The 17,929-nt window shown below is 38.7% G+C and overlaps 1 protein-coding gene across 1 annotated transcript; it reads left to right on the top strand.

Moving 5' to 3' along the window:
- Positions 1-1,191: 1,191 nt before the first annotated feature.
- LOC138167656 (zinc finger protein 570-like) lies at positions 1,192-17,925 on the top strand (the record flags this gene model as incomplete). Its single annotated transcript, XM_069096589.1, has 3 exons — positions 1,192-1,576; positions 2,706-2,801; positions 16,594-17,925. Coding segments are annotated over exons 1-3 (1,462 nt in total), but the record flags the coding sequence as incomplete, so codon positions are not given.
- Between the last annotated feature and the right edge of the window lie 4 nt (positions 17,926-17,929).

Below are 17,929 nucleotides of genomic sequence, written 5' to 3'. Positions count from 1 at the left end.
GGCAAACACTCACAAGCCTAGCTGTCTCACTGGGTGTGCTCCGTCTCCCACAGTCTAGCTGCTCTGCCTCCAAGTTTCCTGTGGTCTCTGCTTCACCCTTTAGCAAACTCCTCCCATCACAGGCTCCATGTGATTACATTTGGCCTTTTGGGGGCAGGGAAGATCTTCAAATTCCCATTCCCATTACGGCTTTCCCTAAAAATTTCACTGAGAATCATATGACAGATACAAGACTGTAGTGGCAGAGCTAGGATGGAGAGGTGTGGCTGGCATGGGTACTTCCTCAGGTGAAGGTTGGGGAGCATTGCTATCAGTCAGAAGTGAAGCTGTGGCTGCTTGAGCAGGCTGTTGGGAAGGAAACAGTGTGGGGAGTCCTGGCTGGGCCTGGCCTGTAGTGTGATGGGGTGGAGAGGGAAATTGTTAGTGAAGCTCTGTGCTCACAGTGCGGCTCACATAGGGCTTGGTAGATAATGGCCACCAGCTGGGTGGGATTGGGTGATCAAGTTGAGTAGAGGAGACCTCACAAGAAGCAGACTTGCTGAGTGATCATGCACCAGTGCAATGTTTATAAAGCCCACAATGACAATAAAGACTGCCTGTAAGTACTGTATGATGTTTGATAGCAAAATATGCCAAACTCTCTAGATAGAGGATAGAACTGAAGCATTTATTTAGACACCAGAAAACCAAATCCCAAAACCAGTAAGCCGATTCCATCATTGTACCAAAGATATTCAGAAGCCATAATAACTCTGAGAGTCCCAGCATCCTTCAACCTTCTCACAAACCAATATAAGACCAATATTTAGTCACAAACTTCTCCATCTCCTTGCCTGAGCTCCTCTGTCCCCAGCTGTCTGGCTAGCTCTCTACCAGCTTCCTGTGGGCTCTGCTTCCCCTCAGCACACTCCTCCCACCACAGGCTCCATGTGACTACACTGATCCAATCAGGGCAGAGGTTATCTTCACAGCAGGGGAGGTCTTCAGACCCCCCCCCCCTTTTCCCCCCCAGGTCTATTAAGGGGCAGGGAAGATCTTCAAATTCCCATTCCCATTACAGAAGGAGAGACTTGAAGTGGCCATGGCGGGCAAGGGCCATTTAAGCTTTGCCATCAGCACCAAGGGCTGGTGAGTATTTGAAGAGCCTGACTGGGGACACGCAGGAGCCAGGTTTTAGTGAGTTCTGGGGGATAAAAGGGAGCAGAGTGTTGATGAGATATTTTAAATGCACATATTTTTATAAACAGTAATCAGCAAGTAAAACTGTCCTGGGACACAAAAACAAAAGGATCATGTAAGAGATTGAATTTCTGTTATGTACAATTAATTTTTTAAAGTATTCGGTTTAATGAGTGAGAAACAAAATTGCCATCTTTGTTTACCAGCTTTGCATCTTTTACTGGCTTCTGGGTGGATCCTAGGTAACCTCAAGTATATTTCCCTTTTCAGGGGTCAGTGACCTTCACAGATGTAGCTGTGGACTTCACCCAGGAGGAGTGGGTGCACCTGGACCCTTCTCAGAAGGAGTTTTACAGAGATGTGATGCTGGAGAACTATAGTAACCTGGTCTACCTGGGTAAGGACGGCTGCCCCCGGGCCTCAGATATTTTCTGTTGGAGGGCCTTTGTTTCTTGCTTCAGTAAATATTCCAGAATATAGGGGTTGGAATAAGTGACTGCTCAGGTTCCTTGAAATGCTTGAATTCTGTAATTTTTTGATTTTGGGTGTTTCAAATGTTCAGCACTTAATGTTTGAAATGCAGAACAGACATTTCTAATCCTTTTGGGTTTAAGAGGGAGCAGATACACAAAAGCTTCCTGTTCATCAACAAAAAGTTTTCTTTTTTTGGTAACTCTTTAACAATGGTTTCTTTTTCTTTTAAAAAAAATATTTAAAAATCCATTTAAGTTTTTTTGAGTTCCAAATTCTATCCTTCTCTCCAGCCCCTCCTCTACCCACTGAGAAGGTAAGCAATATGACATCAGTTTTACATGTGAAGCCATACAAAACATATTTCTATATTATCCATGTTGCCAAAAAAAAAAAAAAGAAAGAAAGCAAGAAAAATAAAGTATACCTCAATGCACATTCTTCTCATTCATTCTCTCTCCCTGGTGGTGGGTAGTATTTCCTCATGGGTCATTTGGAATCGTCTGGCATCATTGCATTGAATAGAGCAGCTACGTCTCTTACTGCTAATCACTGTCACAACTTTGCTGTTATGTGTACAATGTTCACTTTGCATTAGAAAGGTTTTTCTCTTTGGTCAAATGAGATTCTATTTGTTCATTGCTCAGCAGGGTGTCTGTGACAGCAACGGCGCCATATAAATGCTTACGTCCTCATCCTTTTTGTTGGACTCCTTTTTCTCTTTGTATCTCTTTGGGGTACCGGTCCAGTATTGGCACCATTGGGTTAAAAGGTCCTCAGAGTGTTACAAAATTGGAGGCATCATTCAAAATTCTCTCCAGAATGATAGAAACATTCCATAGTTTCATCAGCAGTGCATCAATGTGCGGTTTCCCCAAAGCCTCTCCAGCCTTTGTCATCTAAACCTTGTACTTTTTAGTGGCATACCTCGTGTCCTTTAGAGGGTGTTTTGTCTTGGTCCTGGGCCTTTTTACCATCTACAGAGAAACAGGTTTTAGGCTTGAATTTGAATATGGTTCTCTGAACCTGACCCCTGTCCCATTTCCATTGAGCAGGACTTGCATTTTCCAAACCATATGTCATCTACCAGTTGGAGCGAAGGGAAGCACCATGGATTCCAGAGGCAGACTTACCGAGGTTTAGCCATCCAGGTGAGTGAACCCAACCAGGCTAGTCCATCATTGTAAGCAATAGCTCATTTAGTCCTTTTTTATGGTTATATTTCTTCCTTTTTAACATTTAAAAAATTTGGAGTTTCAAATTCTTTTCCTCCCCTCTGCCCTTCCCCTGCATTGAGGAGATAAACAATATAATATCAGTTATACTTGTGAAGTCACGAAAAACATATTTCTGTATTAGCCATTTTGCAAAAAAAGAAAAATGCAGTAAAAATTATACTTGAACATGCACTGAGTTCATCAGTTCTCTTTTTGGAAGTGTACAGCATTTTTCATCAGGGGTCCTTCAGAATTGTCTCCTTAAGAGTAACTGAGTCTTTTACAGTTGATCATCACACAGTATTGCTGTTTCTGTGTATGATGTTCTCCTGATTCTGCTCACTCCACGTTGCATAAGTTCACATAAGTCTTTCCCGTTTTTTCTCATCATTTCTTATAGCCTAATTGTGTTAGAGTTGGAGTTGGAGGCATTTAGGATTAGAGTCAGAGGCACAAATTTAGGGTCTGAGGTGCATATTTAGGGTAACTTGTTCAGCCATTCCCCAGTCGATGGGCATCCCCCAATTTCCAATTCTTTGCCACCACAAAAGGAACTTCTGTATTTTCGTATATATAGTTCCTTTTCATTTTTCTTTGATCTCTTTGGGATATAGATTTATTAGTGGTATTACTGTGTCAAAGAGTATGCATACTTTAATAGCTACTGTGTTAAAGATTGATTGAGAAGGCTTCTATTTATCCCAAATACAGATAATACTTGCTCTTGGTTTTGGATAGGTACTACTTATTTTAAGAAAAACTTCATTTAAGGAGACAGGGCCATAATGGCAGAGAAAAGGGAGCCTGAGCTCTCCCAAATTCCCTTCCAAATAACTTTAATGCATCAAAATAAATTCTAGGCTGGCAGAACCCACAGAAAGATGGGGTGAAACAATTTTCTAGCTCAAGACAACTTAGAAGGTTGGCAGGAAAGGTCTGTTGTACTGGGGTTATAATAGAGTACAGTTCAGAGCAGGCTGCACCCATGCAGGCCAGGGAAACTAGCAGCAGGCCTTAGCAGCTTATTCATAAGCCACAGCAGCAGCAGCTTCCAAAGCTTTCCTCCCACCAATGGTAAAGGGGTTGGACAACTGGTCAGAAGGAGGTTTCAGAAGTCCTTTGTGCTAGCACTGGGTGCAGGACTCTACTGCATTGCCCATACAGGGATCTGGGTCTCAGTTCTCGGGTGAGGAGGATCACTCGCACCCCAGAGCCCTCAGCTGTGCGGGTGTGGTAACCCTGGTCACAGTTTCCAAGCGGAAAACTTGTAGTCACTTAGAGACCAGAACACAGGCTAAGAGAGTAGTAAACACACCTCTCCTTAGATCATACCACCTTGGAAGAACTGAAAACTTAGAGCCCTATTAGAATTAGCTCTGAAAACAATTGCACAAAAAACCTGAAGCTTGTGATGGTGTCCCCCTTCATGCCATGAAATTAAAAGTCAAGAAATAAGCTGGAAAAATGAGTAAACAATAAAAAATGAAACTGACCATAGAAGTTAGTATGGTGACAGGGAAGATCAAAACAAACTTAGAAGACAACAAAATCAAAACAGAGTCAAAGAAACATGTGAATTGTCCTCAGACCCAGAAAGAATTCCTGGAAGAGCTCAAAAAGGCTTACCAAATCCAAATAAGAGAGGCAGAAGAAAAATTGGGAAAAGAAATGAGTGATACAAGAAAATCATGAAAATAAAAGAGTCAACTGTGTGATAAAGGAAGCACAAAAGATAATACTGAAGAAAATGACACCTTAAAAAGCAGAATAGGCCAAATGGTAAAAGAGGCACAAAAATCTGCTGAAGAGAAAAATGCCTTAAAAAGCAGAATTGACTCCATGGAAAAAGAGGTACAAAAATTCACTGAAGAAAAGAATTCCTTAAGAAGTCAAGTTGGCCAAATGGAAAAGGAAGTACAAAAACTCACTGAAGAAATTAATTCCTTAAAAATTAGAATTGGTGGGGCAGCTAGGTGGCCTAGTAAATAAAGCACCACCCCAGAGTCAGGAGGACCTGAGTTCAAATCTGGATTCAGACACTTAATATTTACTAGCCGTGTGACCTTAGGCAAGTCACTTAACCCCAATTGCCCTGCCTTTCCCCCTCACCCCCCCAAAAAAGCAAAACAAAAAAAAATAGAATTGGGTAAGTTGAAACTAATGACTCCATGAGACATTAAGAAACAATAAAAAAAATCAAAAGAATGTGAAAATAGAAGAAAATGTGAAATATCTCATTATAAAAATAACTGACACAGAAAACAGATCCAGGAGAGATAATTTAAGAATTTTTAATAATTATTTAATTTGAGAATAATTTAAGAATTATTAGACTACTTGAAAGCCATGGTAAATAACAGAGCCTAGACATCCTCTTTTAAGACATTATCAAGGAAACTGCTCCAATATTCTAGAACTAGAGGATAAAATAGAAATTGAAAGAATATACTGATCATTTCCTGAACGAGATCCCAAAATGGAAACTCCAAAGAATATTATAGTTGAATTCCATAGCTCCCTTGTCAAGGAGAAAAAGTCTGCAAGCAACCAGAAAGAAACAAATCAAGATAAAAAGTCTTCATTAAGTTAAAAAAATGAATGAGAAGCAGACTGTGGAAGGCTCTGGTCTGAGGGCTCTGTATTATACCCAAGAATCACCATGGAATTTTGAGGTGAGGGAGGAGGCAAGGAGTAGACATGGTCACATCCTTGTTTTAGGTTTATTTGGTAGTTAGTTAAGTCTACCATCAGGTGTTAAGACCTCTGCTTACCCCCTGAGAGTATAGAGCCTCTTTTTATGCTTTTGAAGACTGTTCAAGGGTTTTCTGTGTGGCAGGATTAGAATTGTCAACCCACCAGGAACATGGTATATTTCATTCTTTACTCATGAAAATCTCTTAACAGTACGGCAATATTTGTCAGAAGGATACAATGGGATGCTAAACAGAAGTGTTTGAGCGTAGCTAAGAAATGGTCAACCAGTCTGATGCTGTCTATGCAGCTTTTTTTCATGGGGCAACTTATAAAACCTGCATTTTTGTTGTTTAAGAAATACAAGTTTTCTCTATAGATAAAGCTTTCAGGATTGTGCAGCTGTTTTCAAAAGGTATCAAACTGCTAAATGTCTTCAGCCCAAAGTTCAGTGGATGCATGTTAACTCCTCAAGAAGCTGGACCTCTTTACATTTAGATTCTCACATACATGTCTGTGGTATTTTGTGCCTATTGATACCTTAATGACCTATTTAAAGAAACAAAAGCAGTTATTTTGTTAAAATTAAGCAAACAACTAAACTAAAACAGCCACATCCTGGATGAGCAACATGACATTCCCTGACCCACTTCCTAGCAGAGTTATGACAATGTTGTTTGTGTTCTGGGTGAACTCATTGTGACTAGAACAATGGGTTGGTAAAAGGAGTTAAATCACACAAAAAAGGAAACATCAAATATCAAATATGGAGCAGCAGTCAGGATAACATAAGATTTAGCACCTTATATGTTAAAGGATCAGAGGGCTTTGAATATGATATTCCAGAGGGCAAAAATGTTAGGTAATTCTGGGTTGTAATTCTAACTAGCAAAACTGAGTATAATCCTTCAGGGGAAACGTGGATATTTAGTGAAATAGAGGACTGTCAAGCATTTATTTTAAGACCAGAACTGAATAGGAATTTTGATTTAAAAATACATGACTCAAGGCAAGCATAAATAGGTAAATAGGAAAGAAAAATAATAAGGGATTTAACAATGTTAAGCTGTTTACATTCTATCATGGGAAGATCTTCCTAACTCCTACGGTCTTTATTGTCATTAAGTCGGTTAGAAGGAGTCTACACAGACAGAGAACATGGGGTGAATTGAGTATGATGGCATGATTTCCAAAAATAAAATTAAGTGTTGAGAAAGAAGGCTCCACTGGTAGAAGGGAGAAGAGAGAGGTAGAATGGGGAAAATGATCTCATGTAAAAGAGGCATGAAAGGAAGAGCTTTTACTGGGGAAGGAAAGATGGAGTGGATGGTGAGCAGTGCTTGAACTTTAGTCTCATCAAAATTGTCTCAAAGAAGGAATAACATAAACACTTAGTTGGGTTTAGAAATTGATCTTACTGTACAGGAAAATAGGAGGAGAAGAGGGAGGGGGAGCCTGATAGAAGGGAGAACACATGGCGGGGAGCAGTAGTCAGAAGCAAAACAGTTTTGAATATGAACAAGGTGAAAGGAGAGAATAGGATAAATGGGGGAAAAGGATGGAGGGAAATACACTAATCATAACTGTGAAAACTTTTTTATAGCAGGTTTCCCTGATAAAGGCCTGATTTCTCAACTAGATAGAGAGCTGAGTCAAATTTATAAAAATGTGAGTCATTGATAAATGATCAAAGGAAATGAACAGATACTTTTTAGGAGGAGAAATCAAAACTGTCTGTACTCATATGAGAAAATGCTCCAAAGCATTATTGATTAGAGAAATGCAAATTGAAACAACTGTGGGGGACCCCATACCTATCAGATTGGCTAATACAGCAGAAAAGGAAAATCAGATTTTGGAGGGGGTATGGGGAAAGTAGGACACTCATGCTTTGTTGATGGAGTTATGAACTGATTCAACCATTCTGGAGAGCAATTTGGAACTATGCCCAAAGGTCTTTAAAACCATGTCTACCCTTTGATCCAGAAAAACACCATTACTAGCTTTGTAGACCTAAAAGATTAAAAAAGAAAAGGACCTATACATACAAAAATATTTATAGCAGCTCTTTATGTGGTGGCCAAGAATGGGAAATTGAGGGGATGCCCATCAGTTGGGAAAAGGCTGAACAAGCTGTGATAGAATACTATAAGAAATGACAAGCAGAATGCTTTCAGAAGAACCTGGAAAGACTTACATGAACTGATGTGAAGGGAAATGAGCAGAACCAGGAGAACATTGTATACAGTAAAAGCAATACTGTATGATGATCAACTATGAATGACTTAGCTATTTTCAGCAATACAGTCATCCAAGACAATACGTAAAGACTTAACAATGAAAAATGCCATCCATCTCCAGAGAAAGAACTAGTGAATTTTGAATGCAGGTCAAAGCTCTTTTTAAACATTCTTTATTTTTTTTGACCTGTGTTTTCTTTTACAACATGACTAATATGAAAATATATTTTGCATGACTGCACATGTATAATCTCTTTAAAATGTATTGCTTTCTCAAGGAGTGGAGGGACAAGAGGGAGGGATAGAATTTGGAATTGAAAATTTTAAAAAACTAATTGTTTTTACATGTAACTGTGGAAAAATAAAATACTAAATAAAAAAAGAAAAGCTCCATTCATTCCTGTGTGTTTTTGTGTTTTTAATAGGAATGAATGTTGTATTTTGGCAAAAGTCTTTTCTGCATGTATTGATATGATCAAATAGTTTTTGTTCTTTTGATAATTTATATGATCAGTTATGCTTATATTAAATATTAAACCAGCTCTTCATTCATGGTATAAATCCCACCTGTTCATAGTATATTATCCATGTGATGTATTACTATAATGTCTTTGCTATTGTTTTATTTAGAAGTTTTGCATTTATTTTCATTAAGGAAATCAGTCCATAGTTTTCTTTATCTTTTTTTGCTCTTCCTGATTCAGATATCAAAACCATATTTGGGTCACAGAAGGAATTTGGTAGGATTCCCTTATTTTTGCAAATGGTTTACATATGGTATTGGAATTGATTATTCTTTAAAATTTGGTAGAATTCACTTATAAATCCATCTTATCCTGGGGATTTTTCTTAGGGAGCTCCTTTATTTGTTGGTCAATTTCTTTTTCTAATATAGGGTTGAATATTCTTAGTTTCATGACCAATTCATTGATTTTTGCTTTTTTTATTGATATAAACATTTCTAGATATACATTTTCCCGAGTACTGCTTTGACTCCAGCCTACAAATGTTGGGTGTGTTGTCTCATTGTTACGATCTTTAATGAAATTAATTATTTCTAGTATTTATTCTTTGATCCATTCATTCTTTAGCATTAGATTATTTACTGTACAATTAATTTTTAATCTGTATTTCCAAGACCACTTATTGAACATAATTCTTAATGCATTATGGTCTAAAAATTGTACATTTAATATTTCTGCTTTTCTGCATTTGTTTGTAAGGTTGCATGATCTAATACATAGTTGTTGTGAAGGTACCATGTACAGCTGAGAAAAAGATAGACTTCATGTTCCCATTCAGTTTCCTTCAAAGATTTATCATATCTAACTTTTCTAAAATTCTGTTCATCGCCTTAACTTCTATCTTATTATAGTTAGATTCATTTAGTTCTGAGAGGGAAAAGTTGAGGTCCCCCACTTACATAGTTTTACTATTTCCTCCTGTAAGCCATTTACCTTTTCCTTTAAGAATTTTGATGGTCTGCTATTTGGTGCATGTGTTTAGTGTTGATAGTATCTCATTGTCTATGGTTCCTTTTACCAAAATGTAGTTTCCTTGATTATCTCCTTTAAGTAGGTCTGTTTTGTTTTGTCTGAGATCAGGATTGCTACCCCTGCCTTTTATACTTGGGCTGAGTTATAATAAATTCTACTCCAACTCCTTATTTTAACTGTGTGTCTTTCTGTTTGAAATTTATTTCTTGTAAACAACATATTATTGGATTTTAGTTTCTAATCCTATCTGCTTCTGTTTTATTGGTGAGTTCTTCCCATTCACAGGTATAATTACTATGTATTTCCCTTAATTCTTTTTTCTTCTGTTTATCCTCTCTTTTTTTACCCTCTCCCTCCTCAGAGTATGTTTTACTTCTTACCGCTGCCTACCTTAATCTGCAAATGAGTGTGTATGTATATTCTTCCCTCTTTGAACCAGTTCAGATGAGAGCTTTTCAAAGTTCAAGCTTTGGCACCATTCTTCCATCCCCACCCCACTTTATTCACTGTAAAAGCTCTCTCTTGTGTGTTTCTTTTATGTGAAATAATTTTCCCCTTTTTCCTCTCCCTTCCTTCTTCTCCTAGTACATCCCTCTTCCACACCCTTCCATTTTTATTTTTGAGATCATCCCAACCAAATTGCCTCAAACGGTCTATGTAGACTCATTATGACTGGCCTAATAATGATAAAGTTCTTACTTCTGTAGCATCTTTGTATATTAGAATGCACACATTTTAATCCTATGAAGTCCCTTATGATTTCTCTTTTATGTTTACCTGTTTTTCTTCTCTCAAGTCTTCTATTTGAATGTCAAATTTTCTATTCAGCTCTGGTCTTTTCATCAGGAGTACTTGAAATGCCTTGATTTCATCAGGTGTCCATTTTTCAGTCCTATAGAATTATACCTAGTTTTTCTCTGGTAAATTATTCTTGGTTTTAGCTCTATCTCCTTTGCCTTCTGGAATATGATATTTCAAAACCTCTACTCTTTTTTTTTTTTAAAGCAATCAGGGTTAAGTAACTTGCTCAAGGTTACACGGCCAGTTATTTCTGGGTGTGGTGCTAGGTATCTGAGCCCGGGATTCGATGCAGGTCATCCCGACACTGGAGCTGGTGCTCTTACTTGCTGAGCCACCTGGCTGCCCCTGTCTACTCTTTTAAAGTGGTCGCTACTAAATCTTATATGATCCTGAGTGTGACTCCATGGTCTTTTTGGCTGGTTTTAGTATTTTCTCCGTGACCTAGAAATTTTGGAATCCAAGTATAATGTTCCTGAGAGTTTTCATTTAGGGATCTTTCTCAGGAGGTGATTGGTGGATTCTTTTCATTTCAACTCTATGATTCTAAGATGTTGGGGCCGTTTTTCCTTTCTTGAGCTATGATGTCATCCTGGCTTTGAGGTAATCCAATAATTAACTCTCCCAGTATCCCTCCTCCACCTGCTTCCCAGGTCGTGGGATATTTCACATTTTCTTGTGTTTTTTCTTTACTCTTTCTTGGTATCTCATGGAGTCAGCTTCCACTTGTCCGATTCTGATTTTTAAATCATTTTCTCCAGTCACTTGTTTTTACACCTTTTTTGATTCAATTCTACTTTTTAAGGACTTTTTTTCAGCAGTGAATTTTTGTACCTGTTTTATCATTTGGCCAATTTTGTTTTTAAGGTGTTATATTCTTTAGTGGTTTTTTTGTGCCAAGTTATTAATTTTCTTTTCATAATTTTTTGTATCATTTTCTTTACACTTTTTCCCTCCAACTTTTATTTAATTTTTCAAATAATTTTTTGCTCTATCTTTATCTTTTTCCAGAAATTCTTGTTGTTTTTTTTTCCAATTTGCATTTTTCTTTGAAGTTTTGCTTATAACTGCCTTCCCAATTTTTTTTAAAGTTTATGTTAAAGTTGGGCTTTGATCACCAGGGACAGAGAGGACACTATCCCAAACTTCAGACTTTTTCTTTTCTTTTCCTTTTTTTTTTTTTTTTTTTTTTTTTTTTGCCTTTTGGGGGGTGATTGGGATTAAGTAACTTGCCCAAGGTTACATGGCTAGTTTTTTTGTGTGGAAGTTAAGTGTCTAAGGCTGGAACCAAACTCGGGTTCTCCTGACTCCGGGGCCAGTGTGCACTCCCTGTGCCACCTAGCCACCCCAAAGTGAATTGGTTTATTTTTTTAGCTTCAGACTTTTTCAGAGTTAGTTCTGGATATGTAAAAGTTTTTGGTGCTTCTAAGGTGGTGTAATCCTGAGAGATGTGTGGTCACTGCTCTTCTGGTCTGCACTCCAGTTCTTACCCAGGGAGGGTCCCTGATCCCCTGCAGCCACAAGTGCTCCTCACTGCTCGGGAGCTGTGACTCGGAAGTGGGTATGGATAATAAAGTTGCCAAACAGCACCTTGCCTCTTCCCAGTGCTGGCACAGGTTTCCCCTGTGTCCCTTTCTGACCAGTCATCCAACCCCTTTTACTGTCTCTGGGCTGAGAGGTCCCAAGGCTGCTTCTGCTGTCCCTGCCACCTCTGAAGCCCACAGTTAGTGTTGTTGTCATGATGCTTTCCCATCCCAGTGTCACAAATCTCTTGTTTCTGAACTGCCAACTTGTTGTGGACTAGGAAAATGGCTCACCCTGGAATTTTGTTGGCTGTGCCTCTCCAGAATTCAATTTCTGGTGTTAATTGAAAGTGGTTTGTTAGGAAATGTCGGGAGAGCTTGGCAGGGTTGCTGCCTCTGTTCTGCCATCTTTATTCTGCCTGTCAGTTGGTTCCTTTGGTAAGAATCTCTTGTAAAATGTTGAACAGAGAGACTCTTTTTTAGCTCCCTGGGACTGTGGATCCAAGCTCAACCTACTTGTCATGAGCTCATTTATCAAACTTTATTTTCCCTTGAACAAGTCAATACCCAGATATGGATCCACTTGAATGTCCCTCCCAGGATAGAGAAAGAAGGGTCCTAGAAAGGGCAGATTTTCTTTTTGCATTGCCCCAAGAATAGCAGCCTTTCCTGCTTCACCTCACTTTTTAAACTTTTTAAAGGATATTATTTCACATGCAGAAAAAAGAGAAAGAAATGGTCTTTTGCTACCCTATTCCCTTCTGATGTTTTTTGTTTACAATTTTTTTGGAAATTTTAATTAAATTTTTCTTTACAAGAATATAATTAAACAATTTTCAAAAACCAAGAACCTACCCCTCCCCCCAGCAGTTTCACTTTATACCATGAAAACTGACAAAGAGACAAGAAATAGGAACAGTCATTGAGGAGTGGCTGGTGTTGGAAGACAGGCACACTGACTCACTGTTACTGGTGCCAGGAAGTGGCCCAAAGATTACTGACTTCATTTGGGAGTTAAGTGAACAACACTCCTAACCTATCTCTGGACACAGTGCTCTTACTGCTGAGCATATGCCTTGAGGAAATGTAGAAGGATGTGTAGCACTTTTGGAGAGTTTTAAAAAGCATTTAAGTGCTTACTATGTGGTAAAAACAGTGCTAAGTGCTGGACACACAGACAGACAAGTCAGACAGCCCCTGTTCTCCAGGAACTCACGTTCCAATGGGAGAATCAACATATAGGGAAGGTTTCAGTTACAAGTCAGGGAAAGGTCCTTAAGGTATAGCAGCAAGGCACATGATCATGCCTCTTCTTTAATGTCATTTCCACTGCTGAAGTCAAATATGTTTGTAACACTGAACCATTTGATACCCTTTTGTAGCAGTAAGCACCCCAAGCGCGTCCTCAGGGTTTGCTGCTACCACAGGTTCTTGGATCTGCTTTGTTAAAGGAAAGCAACTCAAAATGGGTTAACAAGCTTCCTTTAATCAGTCAGACATATATCGTTTACCTTGTTCAGGAGAAAAGGTCAGCACCCTGAACCTCAAAGTACACAGGCATAATTATCAAGACAGAAACATCAAGTAGACAGATTTCCAAACTGTCCAACCATTACATCCATACCCAGTCAACATCTGGGTTTCCACATTCTGGGTTTTTCAAAGCCGGGGGACTCTCAACAACGGCTTCCCAGAATTCAGATCAAATCACAGAACACTTCTCAAAGTGAGTCCCAAAACAAAGCTACACATCAGGGCTTATATAGCCTTCTCCTGGCTCAGAGAATGTAACAACCTTATTGACCCACTGGCCAATCAAAAAGTATCTACTGAAAAACAAGCCTCCCCCCACCCCAGGCTTCAGGTGCACATTAGCCTAGGGGCAGGGAAGATCTTTAAAATTTACATTCTTATTACACCTTTCCAAGGCCCTTGGTGACAAGAGTCTTCTTTCTGGATCTTTAACAGTTGTGGCTTTAGCCCCTGCAGGAACAGTGACCAGCTAACATCTCCCCCTGGGGTTATTTCCAGGATGATGGTTGTGGGCATTGGGCTGGAAGCATTGCTATTCCCAAGGTTCTTGGGTCCACCTTCCTCGGCTATCACTATCAGGATCTGAGGGGAGATAGTGATGAAGGTAGTGATGGTGGTTTGCCTCCCCAGTGATTGATGGTTGGCAATTTCTGGAGTTGGCTGGCCCCTTTCTCACAGGAAAAGGTAGCAAAGTGGGTGCCCCTCAATTTAATAAATAAAGTGAATGCCCAATGATTTAAAAATATCCTATACAGCTAAGGGATATAAATATAGTGGGAGACTTTTTTGTTGTAAGAAATGAATATTAAGAAATTTAGAAAAACCTGGGAAGACTTGTAGGCAGTGAAGCTGAATGAAAGAAGGAACAGAGAGAGAACATTCTATGCCACATATGCAACCATGTGAATGGAGGGTCCCTCAAAGGAAGTCAAACCACGAATCACTGAAAAACCACCACAGATCCTGGAAATGACCTGGCAAGACCCCTACTGAGAGAAATTATTATTACTATTTGCTTGTATTTAATAGCTATTGAATTGGGACCAAGGTTTCACCCCTTTTCTATTTCCTCATCCAGAAATCAATCAGTGTGGGAAATCTTAGACAAAGACGTAAGCTTTTTAAACATACTACTCGCCCTTAGAATGGGAGATGGGGGACCTGTTAAGAGAGAGGATGAGCCTTGTCATATGAGCTTCAGAACAGATATTGTTCCCATGCTATTCAACTTGTTCCCAAATGAGGGTTCTATTTGAAAAAAGGAGAACAGAATGGTGGTCGTGGAAATGCAAAAGGCTTGAATAAAATGTCTCTTTAGATGCTTTTCCAGAAATTTGTCATATGCTGGTTATTGTCTTGTGTTTTTGACTTGTTCATTGGAGAGTTACATGGAAGAGTTTGCATGTTCTTTTGTTTTCTTGTGGAATGATGGTGGTATTTGTGTTTGTGACACCCAGCACTGCCCCTGGCACAGAGGAAGCATTAAGTGTACTCTGATTAGCTGATTGTATACATGACATTTTCCTCCTAGAAAATAACCTATTTTGCTGGTATTGAGGGAACATTTCACAACTATTTTGAGAATTGGCATTCATATGAGACTTTTCAATCATGTTTTTTACTTATTTAATTTTGTATTTAGTGGTGCAATTTTTGGTTATATATACTTTATGAACTTCTCTCATGTAATTCCAGACTGTTTTTCAGATTATTTGAACCAATTCAGAATTCCTCCCAGATTATCATATTAGTATGTCCCAGGAGTTCTTCCTGTAATAATGACTTTCATTTTGTATCATCTTTCTAATTTGCTGGATGTGAGGAAAGTCTTCAGGGTTGTTTTAATTTATAATTATCTTAACTTAAGGATATGGGATATTCTTCGTATACTTGTAAATAGTTTACATTTCTTTTGAGTATTCTGAATATTTGGTGGTCTAATTGCCCAGTCAACACTGCTCTAGCTGTAATTCTCATGTCAGTAAGGAGTAATTCTCCAGAAGCTAAAGGAGAACCCAAACCAGTTTGGGGATAGTATTGAGTACCCATATTCAGTACCTGTGACTCTTTTCAAAGAAAGTATTTCTGATGTAGAGTTGTCTCACTGTGTCATGTACAACCCTTTGGCCTCCCTTGTTTCTTCCTGAACTATATTTTAAAAAATATTTTTCCCCTTCCTCTCCTGATCCCACCTTGACATTGAAGTCACTGAATATTATAGTCTACCAACTGTGTTCCAGGCACCATGGTAAGCACAGGGGATATGGAAACTAAAAACAAAATGCTACCTTGTCCTTGATGAGTCTCCATTATATTGGGGAAGATAATATATAAACTAAGTTATTTTATTTTTTTTTTTTTAAAGCAATTGGGGTTAAGTAACTTGCTCAAGGTTACACGGCCAGTTATTTCTGGGTGTGGTACTGAGTATCTGAGGCTGGATTTGATCCAGGTCATCCTGACACTGGAGCCGGTGCTCTTACTCGCTGAGCCACCTGGCCGCCCCTAACCAATTGGGGTTAAGTAACTTGCTCAAGGTTACACGACCAGGTGTTTCTGGATGGGTGCTAAGTGTCTGAGCCTGGGATTCGATCTCCAGGTCGTTCTGACACTGGAGCCGGTGCTCTTACTTGCTGTGCTACCTGGCCACCCCAACTAAGTTATTTTCAAAGAAAGAAAAGAAAGTCTAATGAGTGGACAGAAATTCAGTGTTCATGGAGAGATTATACCCCAAATGAACATGATAGTACCACCAAATTAATCTGAAGGTATCATGCGGTACCAGTCTAATTAAAAAGGCAATTCTTTATGAAATAGGTAAAACAATGTAATTCATATGAAAAGCTTTGAGATTAAGAATATCAATGGTATTCATCCATAAAGATAAGGAGCAAAAGTTGGCTAGCATCAGATGATATTAAAATTATGTTTGAAAACAGTTATAAAAATTATATGGTAGTAGTTTAGAAAAGAAAAGTAGATCAGTGACATGCACTCATTTAGGAAGCCTTAGAAGGAAATGCACATGGCACGCTAGTGTGGGATCACAAACTACTGGGGGGGATTGCATTATTTTATCCAAATTGCTACGAAAGAAAGAAATCAGAGTGTGTAGTTTGCTAGGAAATAGGTTTAGAGAGATTTTACTTGATGAATGTCATCATTATGAAAACTGGAACTGGTTTTTAAAATGGAAAAGTCAGTCAGTAGTTTGCACTAGATCAGAAGAAGGACCTCAAAGTAAATGCATATGGCTTCTGGTGTTGGATCCACCCAGGAGCAGAAACTATTAGAGGGAGGGATTCTTTATTTAATAAGAACTTGAGCACATTTTGCAGGAAAACATGACTTGAGAATAATATTTCTTCATTTATTCAGAGGTAGTACTATAGACACCATGTATGCAGCAGCAGCAGTCGTTATTTAAAATTTTTATTTCTTTCAGATTGGGAAACTAAGTATGAATCCATGGAGTCTACTTCAAAGCTAAATATTTCAATGATAGAATCATCCCAGGAAATACTCAAGAGGGACGGTCTCCTTACTTCCTCATTGGGAGAATCTTTGGAATGCAATGCCAAGTTAGAAAATCGTCTGAGGAATGAAGAGGAACATTTTTGGGAAGTCAGAATCACCCAAAAGAAACATCCCAATAAATCTGGAGTCCATGAAAATAATAGTTATTGCAAAAGCTTCAATCTAGCACCAATTCTTTTCCCACAACAGATTGTAGGAAAGAGTCTAAGTACATGTGACACACATGGAGAGTTCTTTAGACTGCATGCTGATAGAAGATATAGTAGTAAATGCTCAAATAAAACATCTAAATATAGGAAATGCCTTATGTATAATCCAACCTTTATTGACAGTGCTGGAATATGTATGGGAGAGAGGCTTTATGATTCTGATGAATATAAGAAGACTAATCCAAGGGAAGGATTTACCCTTCATGAGAAAATTTATACTGAACAGAAACCTTATGAAACTAATAAATGTGGGACCACCTTTTGCCTAAGGATGGAAATTCCTGGATATCAGAATATTCTTACTGGTGAGAAACCTTATCAGTGTAATATATGTGGGAAGACCTTTCGACTAAAGGCCCAACTAAATCAGCATCAGACGATTCATACTGGTGAGAAACCATATAAATGTAACGATTGTGAAAAGGCCTTTCGACTAAAAGGACAACTTAATGAACATCAAAAAATTCATACTGGTGAGAAACCTTATAAATGCAGTGAATGTGGGAAGGCCTTTTGCAGGCGTTCAAACCTCACAGAACATCAAAGAATCCATACTGGTGAGAAACCTTATGAATGTAATGAATGTGGCAGGGCCTTCTGCCTGAGTGCAGCTCTTACTAAACATCAGAGAATTCATACTGGTGAGAAACCTTATGAATGTAATATATGTAGGAAGGCCTTTAGACTTAAAGCACAGCTTAATCAACATCAGTCTATTCACACAGGTGAGAAACCATTTGAATGTAATGAATGTGGTAAGGCTTTCCGTCAAAAAGGACAGCTTAATGAACATCAGAAAATTCATAGTGGTGAGAAACCTTATCAATGTAGTGAATGTGGCAAGGCCTTCTGCAGGCGTTCAAACCTCACTGAGCATCAGAGAATTCATACTGGTGAGAAACCTTATGAATGTAATGAATGTGGGAGGGCCTTCTGCCTGAGTACAACTCTTACTGAGCACCAGAGAATTCATACTGGTGAGAAACCCCATGAATGTATTGAATGTGGGAAGGCCTTCCGCCTAAAAGCACAGCT

The sequence above is a fragment of the Petaurus breviceps genome, unplaced genomic scaffold (genome assembly GCF_028583685.1).
Source record: "Petaurus breviceps papuanus isolate PSGF00001 unplaced genomic scaffold, PetGlider_PUasm1.0 248411, whole genome shotgun sequence".
NCBI classification, from domain to species: domain Eukaryota; kingdom Metazoa; phylum Chordata; class Mammalia; order Diprotodontia; family Petauridae; genus Petaurus; species Petaurus breviceps.
Note: the sequence above shows the minus strand (reverse complement) of the source record. Positions and strands in the feature narration are given on the sequence as shown.